The 15663-nt window shown below is 39.0% G+C and overlaps 1 protein-coding gene across 5 annotated transcripts in view; it reads left to right on the forward strand.

The window, feature by feature from the left end:
* The first annotated feature begins 2114 nt into the window (after positions 1-2114).
* LOC139335181 (paired box protein Pax-7-like) overlaps positions 2115-15663 on the forward strand; it is a 66657-nt gene continuing 53108 nt past the window's right edge. For 2 of the 5 annotated variants that reach the window (XM_070968664.1, XM_070968667.1), the window contains exons 1-4: positions 2421-2589; positions 3340-3575; positions 3897-4041; positions 4178-4306. In XM_070968664.1, coding sequence (XP_070824765.1) covers positions 2505-2589; positions 3340-3575; positions 3897-4041; positions 4178-4306 — 595 coding nt within the window. In that variant the 5' untranslated portion in view covers positions 2421-2504. Of the gene's footprint in view, positions 2346-2420; positions 2590-3339; positions 3576-3896; positions 4042-4177; positions 4307-15663 lie in introns of those variants that run through there. The other 3 variants (XM_070968668.1, XM_070968666.1, XM_070968665.1) reach the window with 3 other exon arrangements.

Consider the following 15663-nt stretch of genomic DNA (forward strand, 5'->3'; position numbering starts at 1 on the left):
AGACCTGGTCAACTCTGTGCGCGGCGGCGCAAGTGGATTTTTGTAAACCGGCGGAGTCGTACGCTCACGTCACCAACACCTCACAGTCAGGTTTCCACAGTGTCTGGTATTTCACTGTGATCAATTATTAGCAACAGCCGCGATTCAATGCAACTATCTGAGTCAGCACATACAGTCAGACCTAAATTTATATATTTTGATCCGTATCTCATCTGACCACATCGAAAGCGCGTTCGGCACGCGTAATGGTCACTCAACCTGACTGAATGTACACAGGTGAAACAGGGATGTCTGGTGATCTGTGACTCAAATTGCCTGGTGACGAATGTGCATGCCACTTTCCCCGGGTCGGCACATGACTCGTTCATCCAGCGAATTCTAGCATCCCTACAGTCTTTCAGGGGGACACCTCTCTGGATGTGTGGCTGCTAGGTAATAACGGCTATCCACTGAAAACGTGATGACGCCATATATCACACCGTCAAAAAGACGGCAGCGTGGTTTTAACGCACGCTGTGCTCGGTCAGTCATCGAACGCACACTGCGATCAATAATTAGCAACAGCGACGATTCAATGTAACTGTCTGAGTCAGCACATACAAGCGCATTCGGCACGCGTAATGGTCACTCACCCTGACCGAATGTACACAGGTGAAACAGGGATGCGAACTAATCGGTTAACGTCGCTGTGCCAACAGAAACAGCCGTGGCATCCTACAGAGCATATATACTGCATCTATCTCAGAGCACTCGAGAGACAGAGAGAGACAGACACATGAAAAAACGTAAGTGATGATCGTTGTCCGCTATTACCCACGTCATTTCATTCCAAATACAAATGTTATCATTGTAATGCTTAACGTTATCTGCAACGGAATTGCGCCGCTGGATGGGACTGAGATAAGAAGGAGGTGGAGATGCGCCGGCGGCGCAGCACACGAAAATACCAAAGTCTGCACCGCCACGCCCCATCGGCGCAGCGGACCTGACTTTGTATAGAGCCCGCAGACTGCAGTAGCAGGAATCAAACCACTGACTTTCTGATTAGTGGACGATATTGGACAATATTGTTTTACTGCTGTGCAGTGTATATTCTTATATATTTCTGACTGACTTTACATTAAGTTGTATTGCATTTTCACTTTACCTCTGTATTTTTTATTCTTTACAATGTCCATAATCACAATTTCCTCTCTAGAGAACTCTATATTTCATATCCCATATTTAATATTCACTTAGTTACTTACCTATCCAGTTACTGCATAGTTTGCCTTTGCTCTTTGTTTTTCTTATGTTATTTTGATTTGCTCTTTAAAAACCTTTTTTGTGTACTTTCTATTACACTTTACACAAAGCCCATAATACGTCTGTTACTAGTGTAACTCCATCAATCAGAATGATAGTGCAGCCTGTATGTAGCCTATAACTGGGGAAACAAAAGGCTGGTGCCCTCCTGCTCATACAAGTCATTGCTGTGAACCATGGTCAGGAGGCGGCCCAGGTGAGCTTTTCAAACTTTTTTTAACTTTCATTTGGATTTTGACTATTCGACATTAGCTGAATCGGTTGCTGTTCGAGATAATTGAATAAACCAATCAAAGTAAACGTGTAAATGTGGGGGTATTGGTATTTACTATTAACATATGCAGTGTGCACTGCATTACTGCGCAGTATTTGCTTTTTTAAAATAATGTTACATTACATTATTGAAAGGTGTTTTTGCTTGCTGCAGCTGTACATACAGACGCAAGGAGAAACAGCACAGCAGCTGCAGTCTCAACAAACACTGATAAATAACCCTCAGCTGTTTATTGCAGAGTTATTGCATGGGATTGCATTATATTTGACAGGTGTATATGTCTTTGTGTCCACCCTTGTGAGGAGGATGTTCTGTGTGTTTTACAGACCTATGATGTAGAGTTACAGTGTGAGCGCATTGTGTATGTGGTATGCTGGCGGTATGTGTGAGTGTGTATCTCTGTCCCTTCATTCCCATTGGCTGTTGAAACTTGTTGGAGCTTTTCCCTCTCGAATAAGAGAAAGCCCCAAGAACCTATCGGTGCTCGCGACCCGTCCCCCAGTCTCGAGTACGCCTGGTCCAGACTTGTCCGGGGGAACATTAAAGTAGTCCTTCACACCGGTTAAATAAGCTCATGTCAGAGACACAGCAGTTCCATATTATGAACACATGACCAGTGCGAGGTCTCCCCGCGATGCTCTGGTGGCCTGACTGCTTCGGGGTTTCGTTCTGATAATTCATCTTTTCTCCGCCAAACTCCGGATCTGTCCCAAAATTTCGACCAGTGACCAACAAGACTACGCGTGAACTGGACGTCTAGAAACTTGTCCGTTGTTTTTGGTTTAGTTTCCTTTTTGTTACCTCTCTCTCCCTCTCTCTCTCTCTCTCTCTCTCTCTCTCTCTCTCTCTCTCTCTCTCTCTCTCTCTCTCTCTCTCTCTTTTTTTTTTTTGTTTTTTTTGTTTTTTTTTTTGTTTAAATGCTACAATGTCGTCTTTGCCAGGAACGGTACCGCGGATGATGCGCCCGTCTCCGGGACAGAACTATCCCCGCACAGGATTCCCTCTGGAAGGTAGGCTTCAGGGGAGAAGCGGCCGGGGATCCAGCTTCACAGCAGCCTTGAGGGCCCTGTTCACTGGCAGACAGGAGATTCTGTGAGGAAACTTGAGAGGTCATTTTGAAAATTGAAAAATGCTGGGCTAAACATGAGAGATTTTAGCTTCACACATAGCCATGGCCTTGGCTGTACAGCAACACTTTACTGAATTTTTATTTGCCATTAAATAGTTTTTTTTTTCTCATTTCGAAAATGCCTCTCCTAGCTGACAAAAATTAATAAAATGTTACACTAGGCTAAATATTAAAGGCCCTGGGCTTGTGTGCACCATTCTCAGGAAAATCAAGACAGAGTCTGTAACTAAAAATGTGGGATTTCTTCAAGTGTCCTGCGCTTGGAAATGTAAATCAAATAGCTTCCAAAACAACAAGGAGAAGCAGAGGATTACATCAATATTTGGACTGCGTGATGGTGAATAATGGAGACGGACAGAAAGGGCTCTTCACCTCCTCTTCAAGGTCGGATGGAAGTGTGAAGTGCCGTTAATGGCAATCTGTTAACGAAAAATGTCATTCCTTTCCACACTTGAGACATGATCAGTTTTAGGAGAGAATAGCTTACTTCACAGAAAAATGCTAGACACATAGGAGCCATTCATATGTTTAGCATTCAAAGGCTGTGCAGAGGAAACAACATTTACATTTCCTCTATCTATGTCTCCTGGTGAAAAGCTCCCAGCTGAGTGTGACCTTGTGTCGTCCACAGTGTCCACTCCTCTGGGCCAGGGACGGGTCAACCAGCTTGGAGGGGTCTTCATTAACGGCCGGCCGCTGCCCAATCACATCCGACACAAAATAGTGGAGATGGCCCATCACGGGATCCGGCCCTGTGTCATCTCCCGACAGCTGCGGGTCTCTCACGGCTGCGTCTCCAAGATCCTCTGCCGCTACCAGGAGACTGGCTCCATCCGGCCCGGAGCAATCGGAGGCAGCAAGCCCAGGGTGAGAGGAACTGCCATGATAATATTATTATTATTATTATTATTATTATTATTATTATTATTATTATTATTAATAATAATAATAATAATACATTAAGCAACTGATATTCGTAATGAGTGTATTTATTTACATGACAGTTCGTATTTAATGCTGTTTTATTGTTCTTTTCGATCCGTTTGAACAATAAATGAATAAAAATCTATAAAAATAATAATAATTAAAAAAAAAAAAAAAAAACCTTTACGGCCCTGAACATTTCGGCAGCCTGCGCTCATCACTTGTGCCCTTGTTCGCCTGCGGGTCACGCTGTCCCACCTGCAGCAGGTGGCCACGCCGGACGTAGAGAAGCGGATAGAGGAGTACAAGCGAGACAACCCCGGCATGTTCAGCTGGGAGATCCGGGACAAGCTGCTGAAGGACGGGGTGTGTGACAGAAGCACAGTCCCTTCAGGTGAGGCCTCCTCTGGTAAGCCACATTTCATTCCATTTTTTCTTCTTCGCTATGTCTTTATTATTATTATTATTATTATTATTATTATTATTATTATTATTATTATTATTATTATTTTTTTTTTTTACTGAAGCTGCCTCTCTGTTCGCAGTGAGTTCGATCAGCCGTGTACTTCGTGCTCGATTTGGGAAAAAAGACGATGAGGACGAGTGTGACAAAAAAGATGAAGATGGAGAAAAGAAAACCAAACACAGCATCGACGGCATCCTCGGCGACAAAGGTAGGCGAGAGGAGGACACGGCAGGCTGATCAACAGTTTCAGCTGTTTTACCGTATGGACAGTTGCTGCTTGGGCTTCTGTCTACATGATGAATTGTCTACAAATTGGGCCTAAACAGGCGTTTAGTCGCTCCGGGTTTTCCTCCTTTAAGCTGTCGTCCCAGCAGACACAGGAGTCGCTTAATTATTTATGCTGGGGAGCGCCGGAGCGGATCGCTCTCCTGTGGCGCTGCTTAAACGCTCCCTTGAAAGCAATGCTGACAGATGACCGACGTGCCAGTCAATATCAATTACAGGCGGTCTGACAGCCAGGGGCCAGGGGCCAGGGGCCAGCGATCTCACGAGGCCTGTTCACGAGCTGCGTGTGGACGACAACTTCACCCGAATATCAAAAGCAGGTTTTACGTTGGAGGCTCTGAAGCAAACAGTTTAAAAACAAAACAGAAAAAAGAAGCATAAATTCATGTGATCAAAGCGAAATATATTTAACAGATCAAATTTAATGCCGACTGGTAAAAAAGACAAAAATCTCAAATGAAATGAAAACTTTCCACTCTTCCATTTTTAGTAAGATTTTACATGCTTTTCAGGGATATGCAGGTATTCAGCCTTAATAATTAAGACGGAAATTAAGAAAGTTAGAAAATGATGACATATAGAGCATATTTAGCATTTAGCTGTTTATATATATTGTGAGATGAAATTTTTTGATTTTTTTTTTTTACTTTTTTTTTTAGATGTTTGTTTTATATTTTGTATTTACTTTTATATTTTGTATTTGTCTCTTAGAGCTTGCTGCTGCTCTCACTCAAAGAGCAGAAGCTGTAGAAATACCTCTATACTGTTGTTTGATGAGCCTGTTTGATTGGAGCAATTTGATTGAACTGGCTGTCTATTAATTAGACTTAAGGCCTGTAGCTCCCAGTGATTCCTGACCACTGGTTTGACTGGTGACATTTTTTGTTCAAATGCTATCAACTGTCCTCCTTTTCATGTTCTTCAAAAGATCAGCCGAGCTAGTGTCTTCCTGTCATCTGGCCCTGGCATTTAATAATTTGAAGACTTAGCCTATTACAGCTGGTAATGAAACCGATGTCTGTTGAATAGGCGTCTGTGTTGGAGAGGGGTGTAATAGCTGGAAGGCATGGTAAGAAATATATTTATCCCCTATCAGCCCTCACTCTCACAGTTCCAGGCGCATGCATTCTGTTGAAGGGCTTTAAAGCAGATTAAATTGAGCCTTTTATTTCTTTTCACTTTCATCTTTCAGTGGCTCACTTCATGGTGTGCAGCCCGCGGCGCAAATTCATGAGATTTTAAGGTTTCCTCTCATGTTGTTTAGATTGTATTTTTAAATATTCATTTCATTTCACTTTTATGGGATTGTTTTTGGTGGCACGTTGGCAGAATCTCACGCAAAGTCAGACTGTATTTTAGCAGCAGTATTAGGCTGAATGAAAGAGATGTGACTGGGTGCTACCGTGGCTAAGACAAACATGGATGAGTACTATTTACTGTCATTTTTCATCAGATAAGACACTGTTTTTCCATGTGATATGCTAGTACTATATACAGTAGGGCTTGGCAACATACCACAGCAAATTAATCAACTTTATTTCTGTAAAACTGTTAAAAACCAGTTACAAAATGCTCTTCAGAAACACATAAAAATGCAACACAAGAAAGTACATTATAAGAGATTTAAAATGAAATCTTTGCAATTAGCAAATTTATGCTTAGCTAATGGTCTGCTCGTAAATCTGCATTTTATAACGAACTGACATTTGCATGTAAGAAATAACTCCATATACATTTATATTTTGCAATACATGTCTATACTGCATATTATAATATGTAATATTCAGTTATGACAGATGTTATGACAGATGTCTGGATAATATAGAATGAAAAAAATTCTAAAATGTTCTACTAAATAGAAAAGAAAACTCAATGGGTACTGTACGGCTGTCCACAGTCTTTGAGCAATGAGTAATGCAATCTTTTTATCTGCAGTTTAAGGCAGCATTTAGTCAATATGCTGTTTTCCAATATGCATGACCTAGTATAGAGGAAAAAACAGTGGCAAATTTGGAGTCCAGAATAAATCTGACGGAAAAAAAGAAATAAAGGTCGACAGTGAGAATAGAGTACTTCAAACAAATCCAGGGGAAGTGACGAGAAGCAGCTTTACAGAGGGCACAGGCAGTGGGAAGTTCTATTGCAGCTATTAATAACACTTTTCCCCGGGCATCCACACTTACTCCACTCCATCTGCACTTTCTCCCCAGCTATTTTGCCGGGTTGAAATTGAGGGAGACCCAAATGTTGGCTGGAGATAACACAATCATCACAGCCTCGGTTCTGGGCTGTGCTTCAGTGTATTAAACTGGGATTAACCTCCCCTTTCTCCCCCACTGCCTCACACCAAAAATTCACATTTTTAAGGGACATATTAAAAAAATCAAGGGGACTGGAAGCTACCGCAACACAGAAGAATGGTATCAACAGTAATAATGATAATCGCTGTGTTGAAATGCACTAATCTCTTATGATAATTGATTGATCATTGAATTTGTTTATCAAGCAAAAATCCCAAATGTTTCTTGATTCCATTTTTGCTGTCTTACTCTCTTACTTGGATTGTGGGTCAGTCCAAATGAGCAGTATGAAGTCGTTGCACACAAAACTGCACACGGAGTTATCATTACTAAACAAATAATTCAAATATACATGATGAACCTATATTTAACATATTTTTTAACTGCAGCCCTAGTCTAGTCTCATGTGTGTCAAACAGCAGGAAGTCATTTAAATGTACAGTAAATTTGCAGATTTGGAATATCTCATGTCGTAGAGATTTATTTCAGAAACCAGCACAAATATGTTCTATTATCAATAGCACCCACACATTCATTAGACTATTCAATAAAAAATACCTGGAGTGGGTGATTTGGATAAAATCATTCTGTTATTTTTTATTGCAATAACATAACATGTTGTGAAGCGTCAATTTTCTGAAAAAAAAAAGAAAAAAAAAAGTGGAAAAATATCTGACAAGTGAAGGAACACTGATGCAATGCCCACATTAAAATTCAATGCTACCATAAATTAGTCCTGATGCAACCAGAAATATTAAAGGGACAGATTACTTGAAATAAACGGTATAGAAAAATCAGTGATGAGAGACAAATTTGCATAATTTTGGTATATGTATTATCATATACCTGTAGTCCACACCCAAATGCTCACAAGCTGACAGTTTGGTCACCTACAGTTATTCATTTATTTCATGGTTTTGTTGTCATTGATAACATTCTTCCGACTAATAATTCTTCAGGATGACAACATCATAATTGGAAGTCTGTTCTTTCATCTGACAAAAATGCCACACCATGCAAAAACTAACCTCTCAACCATTACTAATATTCATAATATCCAATTTACTTAAATATTTGTCATTAACAAGTCATCAGAGAGACGTGTGGTCGATATCAGCACGTTGAGATTTAAGGTTTAAGGTGATTGGGATTGCTCACTTTGGGGGGCGTCACTCATAAGAAATGGCTTCTGTGAACTGACGTGGATTTTAACTCTCCTATATATGTATTATTTTAATTCAAAAGCAGTGCCATATGAGATGGAGTCCACACAGAGATGTTCATGCACGCACGTATGCTGTCATTGGAGTATGGAAGTAGTGAGCATGATGAACATTCATGCCGCAGTGGACAGCAGCGACTGTGGTGGCATGCTGACTAGAGGACAGCATTTGTGCACTGTGTGTATGTCACACTTTTAGAGACGAAGAAAAAGTATTTGCAGAAAGAAAGAAGCTGCTGGAGCAAAGTGAGCAGCTTAGAGGCTTTGCTCCTCTGCTGCTTTTGCTTATCAGAAACATTTGCGGTGACACTACCACAATGAGAGTTCATCACTTTAGCTTGTGCCAGCACCGCTTTCAGGCTTGCTTCCCTATTAATTAAAGCCCATTTGCAGCATAAGGCATGACCTGTCTGGGCCTCTGTGCCCCCTCAACACCACTGCTGTGTTTCTGTTTAGAGGGACAACGTCTCTTCCACTCGTTTGAGTGAAATAACTCTTTAAACAGCTAAGCAGTTTAAATTTTCAAATGCCTAAAACTAAAATTAATATGATACTGCTTTATCAACATTGTCAACTTGTACTCAGTCAAGATACCAAATACATGTTTGATATAATTCAGCCTGAATGCTTCCAGTTGCAACTTATGACTGTTTGGAATACTTCATCACTTTGGGCCAAACTCCCTGTGCTAAGGTCTCCCTCTCCTTATATAAACTGTAAGGGTTAATGGTTTGATCAGGCTGTTGAGGCTGGCAGGATGGCATTAGAAGATCACACTCTGATCCCTGTGAGGAAATTGGGTCACTGTGGCAGCGCAGAGGAACACAATAAAGCAAAGTAATAGAAGACATCCACAGAAAATAGAAGAAATGAGAAAATAACATGAAGGACTAGCAATCTTACAGCAGAATGTTTTATTTGTTAAGACTTGTAATAAAAGGAGTGGAAAAACACCAAGAATTGAATAATGACACATTTAATAAGACCGTCAATTAACAAGTCAGTGACTGAAAGAAATTATGGGCATTTAAGAAGAAGTTTAAGTTTTAGCTTAAGATAGGTTTCAACTTCTTTACAAAATGCATTACAGAAAAGCACATGTGAAGGTTTCACGAGTGACACATTTCACACATTTACCACACCTGCATGACCATTTCACATTTTTCACATGATCCATATTTTCAGGTATTTCCCATGAAATTTAAGACATCATGCGTATACCTGGATTTCATACTATCACTAATTAAACATACTGTATATAACTATACATTGTTCATATGTAATTCTACATGATACAAATAAATTATACATTATAAAATTATACATCAATGTTTTCCAGCATTAAGATGTATCATGAGTTGGCAAAAGAATGCAGTTACACCTAAAATAATCAAGCTGATGTTCCAACATGAGGCCAAACTCTTTGGTCTCGGCCTCCGTTTTTCAAAGCTTGTTCTCAATCATTATTTTGGACAATAGAAAGGCATAGAAGAATAATATGCCAAGAGCATATCATATTACATTCTGACAGAATTCTGCTAAAAGCTGATTTATGTTGATGTTAAATTAAAAGTCCACCAGAACATGTGATTTCTGAAAAACGTGAACTACTTCGACTACTACTACTATTACTGCTACTACTACTACTACTACTACTACTAACAACAACAACAACAACAACAACAACAACAACAATAAAAATTCTTGTAGCAGTTTGAACTTCTCAACAATGTCTCTGAGAAAACAAACATGTATAAAGGGGAGCTGCTGAACTAGGAGGGGGCTTTGAATAGGAGAATAGCAGCCCACTTCTCTGCCATGGAGTGTTCAGTAGCCATCCCGTAATCCTCCTTTCATTTTGCCGACAAATGCCAAGAATCTTGTCTGGTGACCCAATGGGAAGCTGATCAGCTAACAAAAGAGGAGCAGTGCACAAAGAGCAAACAGGCAAAATCGGGTTGAGGGCAGTCAGAAGCCTCGGGCATCCCATTAACAGGCCATTTGCAAAAGATACACACAGGACAATGGCAAACATTTAGTGTAAAGCATTTAGTGGCCAAGCTTTGTTTTGGCACGTAAAACTTTATTTCAAATTAGTGGAGATATCAGAGCTTCCACACACACACTATACTGTATATTGAATATGAGTATTTCCATTTTGATGCAGTCCTAAAAACATTTTGGGATTTTAATCTTTTTCAATAATTCACTCAGTGATTTTTTTTTTCCTAAAAAATGCAAGAAAAAATTATAAGGGAAAAAATCAAGGGTCTAAGAGGTTAATTTGCTATGTTATGTCAGGGAGATGTGCTTGAACCCAACTCATTTGGCTGTCCAGAAAAACATGGCTGAGAGCCTGCTACAGACGTACAACTTCTTCCTCCGCCTCGGCCCCCTCTCAGCGAGCTGCAGGATCAAACACGGCTTGTTTTAAAGACAAAATGGTTCTGCCCCAAAATACTGCGCCGTTTTGTAAGTCTTTCAGGTTTATTCTTTCATCTCAACAGAATTTATTTTTACACAAGAAATAAAAGTATCTGTCTCTTAAATTACCATAAAAGATCATCTGCATATTCTTCATATCTACAGAAGATTACATGTTGATTTGTATTATCTCGCTGTCACTAGCTTTTCAGCAGGACAACACAATATAGCTTTTGTTCCCTGAAAAATAGAGATGACATTCAGAATAAAAAGATGATGAAATCTAAATAAATAGGGCCATAGGCTAGATAGGAATACTGAGGTCATGAGTCCAAGTCCTGTGTTTTTTTGTTAGATTATACTATCTATACATATAGATTATATGTTAATTCCAAACATTGTGAAATACACCTAGAAACAACCGTATAATGTAAGTCGCTCCACATGGCTGCAACCTGTAAAGAAAAAACAAACAAACAAACAAACAAACAAACAAAAAACAAAATACAGAGAAATATATGAGCGCAGTGTCCTCAGTGGTAGGTCTGGCTCTGATAAATACAGATAACCTGAAGCATGAAAAGAAATAATTTACTTGCCAGCCCTAAAAATATTATATCAGTGGTAGAAATTATTCAAATTTTTTGAAAAAGGAAGCTGGATGTTGTATTTTTGAATCCCGGCATTAGCTGCTTTTTTTTTTTTGTTTAGTTTTTTTTTTTTGTGTTCAATTTAAGAAAGGAGTTGGCCAGATATGACCATAAAGATGGTGTGAAAATAAAACTGAAGTGCGTATAACTGATTATTCATATTCGCAGTGAATGTAAAGATGCGGTGTTGGGGAAATGGCTGAAGGAATTATTTTAGCGAGCTGCTAAATGCATCTCTAAAATCCTATTTGAAATTTCCATACAGAGGTCTGTGTGCTTGTATCTATTAGTTGGCTTATTCATGGTTTTCTCCATCAATCCGTGGAGGAAATCACATTCACCAAATGCAACCATCCAGTGTAATTGGCTAGAAAATGACCTTAAATATACAGAGATTATTGGGGCATAAAGGCCGGTAATTTTTGGTCGGTGGGGGGTGGTGCACAGTAAATGTTCACGCCCCTGAAAGGTATGAAAGTGGATTAATGGCCATTTCTCCATCACTGCATTAAAATAATTTGAGCCACATATTTAACATACTCTCAGGCCATGATGGGAACTGAGCATTGTTCAAACTACATCCTTCTAGAAACAGATAAGGAGCCACACATTGTTGAGGAGCTACCTTTGATTAGGGGACTGAACGTACACAATGTTCTGGCTTTTTTGCTCTCATCATATCTGATGACAAAATACATTTTACAAGGTTCTTTCAGTCATGAGTGCATGTCTAATTACACCTTGGCATGAATTGAATGAATTTTAAACTGGTATCTTGATGTATACAGATGGGAGACAAATGAAAGTTAGCTCGTGCAGGCAGTCTGTCAGTAAGGAATTATTCCACCATGGGCCTCCAGAACAGATTCAGTGGGACTCTGTTACAGGGCTGAACAGCATTCTTCCAAAACGGATTCCCTCATTGGGTGTTTGATGATGATGGTTGTTGAGAGTGTTGTCCAACACATCCAAAATCTCCCATAGGTGTTCAGTTAGGTTGAGGTCTGGTGACTATGAAGGCCATAACATCTGATTAACTTCATTTTCGTCCTCCATAATGTATAGTGTTTAAAGAGGGAAACAGATCCTCCATTTCTGTGGTACTTTGCATTGTTGGACGACAGTGTCCATCAGCACCACATTCAATTACAACAATTGCAATTAGTCATTTGGCAGACGCTTTTACCCAACGTGACGTACATATGAATACACACCGATGGCATGGGGGTGGGGTGGGGTGGGGATTAAAAAAAGTTTCAATTCATGTGCACTATACAAGACATAGTCTTGATTAGATTTTTTGAATGTCAGACAGTGTTTCTTCTGTCAGTAGCCCTGTCTTACAGACTGCACCTTGCTCTTAATATCTTTGGTGCAGTTAAATATAATAAATATATTTCTCTACATAACCACTGACAATCATAATTATGTGTGGTAGGATTTTATGAACCCCACAATCCATGCTCAACCTGTATCTCTCTGGGCTACACAGATTAATAACAAACAGACTGTAGGACTTCTGTGATATTAACAGGATACATTTAAAAAAACAAAAAACATCTGTTTTACATTCTAAAGTACTACTTTGAAATCAGTTGATCTGTGTACAAATAGTGTGTAACCCTAACCCTAACCCTAATTCTTACTCATCAAAATGCCTTTAAATAAATTTAATTTATCAACACTGATTAATGTGATTTGTTCCACATTATATTTGTCAACACTGGGAATTGAAAATAAGTTTTTTGGTACCCCTTCTTGCATTCTATGCATTATATAAATGAAAACACTAAAGGACATATAAATTTGGCACTTAGTTTACTTATGTATTACTTCAAGAATATGTACACACGGCTTACATATTATGATTGACTGTGAGTTTAAGAGACACTGCTGGTAAGAGAGACAATTGTTAGAGAGGGTGATTATGAAAATGAAGTCATTAGCTGTGTTTCCACGAAGGTGTTTTTATGTGCATTTAGAAATATTCAAAAAGCTTGATGGAAACTGCAGAATGTGAAAAAACTTTTGTTTGTTGAAAAGGTGTGAATGTGCTAAATGGCAAATGGAAACATGTTTGCCAAACAAGTTCTGATGTAGAAAACATAACTCACATGACTGATCAACTGTTTCTGCTACAAAACCCAAAGAAGAAGGAGGAGCTGTTTCCACTGTCATTGTCTTCGCAGATAGTCCCATAACATGCTGGTCGTACCAACAGCAGGCATGTGAAAACATGGCCAGTACGAGCTGAGATGAAAGAATAATTCCAACTTGTCCAAACAAAACAAATTCCTTCAGAATTCCTGTTTCCGGTTTTTAGCATTCTTCTTCTTTTACTCTTCTTTCACTGTTTATTATATAAATGTGTAACTTCTGATGAACGTACTTTTTGCCTAGCCTAGTTTATTTGCTCCAAACCAATTCATGGACACAACCCCTCTAATTTGCATCATCTTTGTTTTTCCTTTTTTTTTTGCGACTTTCATTTAAAATTCGCCATTTCGGGAGCATCTTTCTGTGCCTCTTGGGGAACTTATGCGTGGCAGATTTGTTACTTTTCCCTCCTAAAATCTGTGAGGTATATTTTACAAAAAATACAACATTGATTGACATTGCTCTTCATTGAATACAGGTAAGCCTCCTCCCATTTAATGAGATACTTGCACAATCTTTTAGCCTTATTAGGAGGTACTCTCTCTCATGTTCATCGTTCTTCTTCTTCTTCTTCTTGTTTTAATATACGGGGACTGTTTGAGTGATTCACCGCTTGTCACTAGATGTTAGAGCTAATGTTCTACATACTGCATTAAGCTATACTTATGGGACATTTAGCAAAGATGTCAAATAGGTGATTGATCTGTTTTGCTAGTTGCAATAATGGTCCTGGAACAATATTAATTATTGATGTTATAGGAACAACACCAACATGGCAGTTATGCGGTCAAATAGGCGGTTATGCCTTCCATCAACATTTTTTTGTTTTCTTGTTTTTTCAAAGAGTTAAAAATAGAAGATTTACAGGAAAATATTTAAACAGATGGACAGCTGGAGAGAACGGTAAAATATGTGAGAATCCCCAGAAAAATGAGAGGGTTGACATTTCTGCTCATATTGTCATACTGTCAATGACAGTTAAAGGTATCTTGGTTATCATGTCAAAATGATTCATCTGTGGAAGAGAGCCACCACTGTCCTCAGATCATGCAGCCTGATTCTATGACAGAAGTTCATGTAAAACTAAAATGAAAACTAAAATTAAGACTTGGATTGAAGGGTTCACCCTTTTCACAAATTCTGGCGCTAAAGTCAGCATTGTTTGTCAGTTTTAGGCCTGTTCAGGCAGGTATAGATGATGAGTATGTGCATAGAAAGCAACCTGTATGTACGCTTTCTGACGTAGTCTGCTGATACACAAACTGTTGAAAAGGAAAAGGAAAAGGAAAAGGGAGGAAATCTTTTCAAAAATGGACTAGCTGTTATTTTGTGCCTGCATTTACCATTGAAGCAATTGAAGTTTATTAAAGAGAAGGAAACATGAACCAAACGCTTGAGGCAAGTAGGCTGACAGTTTATAAAGTGGCGGCCATTGTGGCCTGAAGGCAGATGCATGAATACCTTTGAATAGACTCCCTCAAAGTGACACGATTGAGCTAGACAACAGCAAAACGCTGAAAGGAAAGCTTCTCTGTGCTGCTGAGCTGATCGGCATTTCTAATGCTCCTGCTTTGAATGAATGTACATCTGCAGTGGGAGGGTTTGCTGTAGTCCACTCACTCTACTTTTTTTTTACTGCTGTTTGGGTGGAAGAAAAACTATGTGCAACTCCAAGCAGCAGGTGTCTTCATAGTATTACTTCTGTAGTACTAATTGTACATAGTTATATATAGTATAGCATGACATCTCCTGATTTCAATTCATTTGATGAAAGAATAATGTGAAGGAGAGACAATATGTGTCACTGAGAGAACAGATGAACTGCTGAAAGGCTACATTTATATGCTCTTCTGAAACATTCCAGAATTTGAACAAGATAAATGAACTTTTTTGTGAAAAAAAAAACCAAAAACATATCAGACACAAATTATTGTTCAAGCTTAGAGGATGTTTAAAGTGGCATTTACATCAATAGTTATTACACAAATCAGACACAAACATCTGTTAGTTAGCTGTTCAGATCAATACGACACTCATCTGTTAACATGAAGAGACAATAGCTCAAAGTCCACTCGAGCATTTTCTGGACCCTTCAACCATATCGCTCTAGTCAGTGGACCTTGAGTTAAGATTATTTTGTCAAACTAGAAACTAACTAGAAATTCCAACATATTCTACAAATTTAAAGGGCATTCAATAAATAATCCAAAAGCACAGCAAGCAAAGAATTAAAAGTTAAAAGTAAAAATGTCCAAACTACTAGTTCCAAGGTCAGGAATAAATGGACAAAGATACTTCTGCCTTGCCAGAGGTAGTGAGGTGGTGACAAAGCAATGCGATAACCCTATGGTAAGCTTATTATAATGAGTCGATGCTATGAGTGTGCCAGAGGGGAGCTGCTTGTTTTATTCTAAATAAAAGCATCAATTTTCTTGATATTTTTTCAATACCTGTGGTCATCTTTGGGTAGAGATGTTGTTGTGTGAGATATGATTGACTATGAGCAAAAGGAAACTCTGCATAGGCA

This window comes from Chaetodon trifascialis, chromosome 8 (assembly GCF_039877785.1).
Source record: "Chaetodon trifascialis isolate fChaTrf1 chromosome 8, fChaTrf1.hap1, whole genome shotgun sequence".
In the NCBI taxonomy this organism is placed as follows: Eukaryota; Metazoa; Chordata; class Actinopteri; order Chaetodontiformes; family Chaetodontidae; genus Chaetodon; species Chaetodon trifascialis.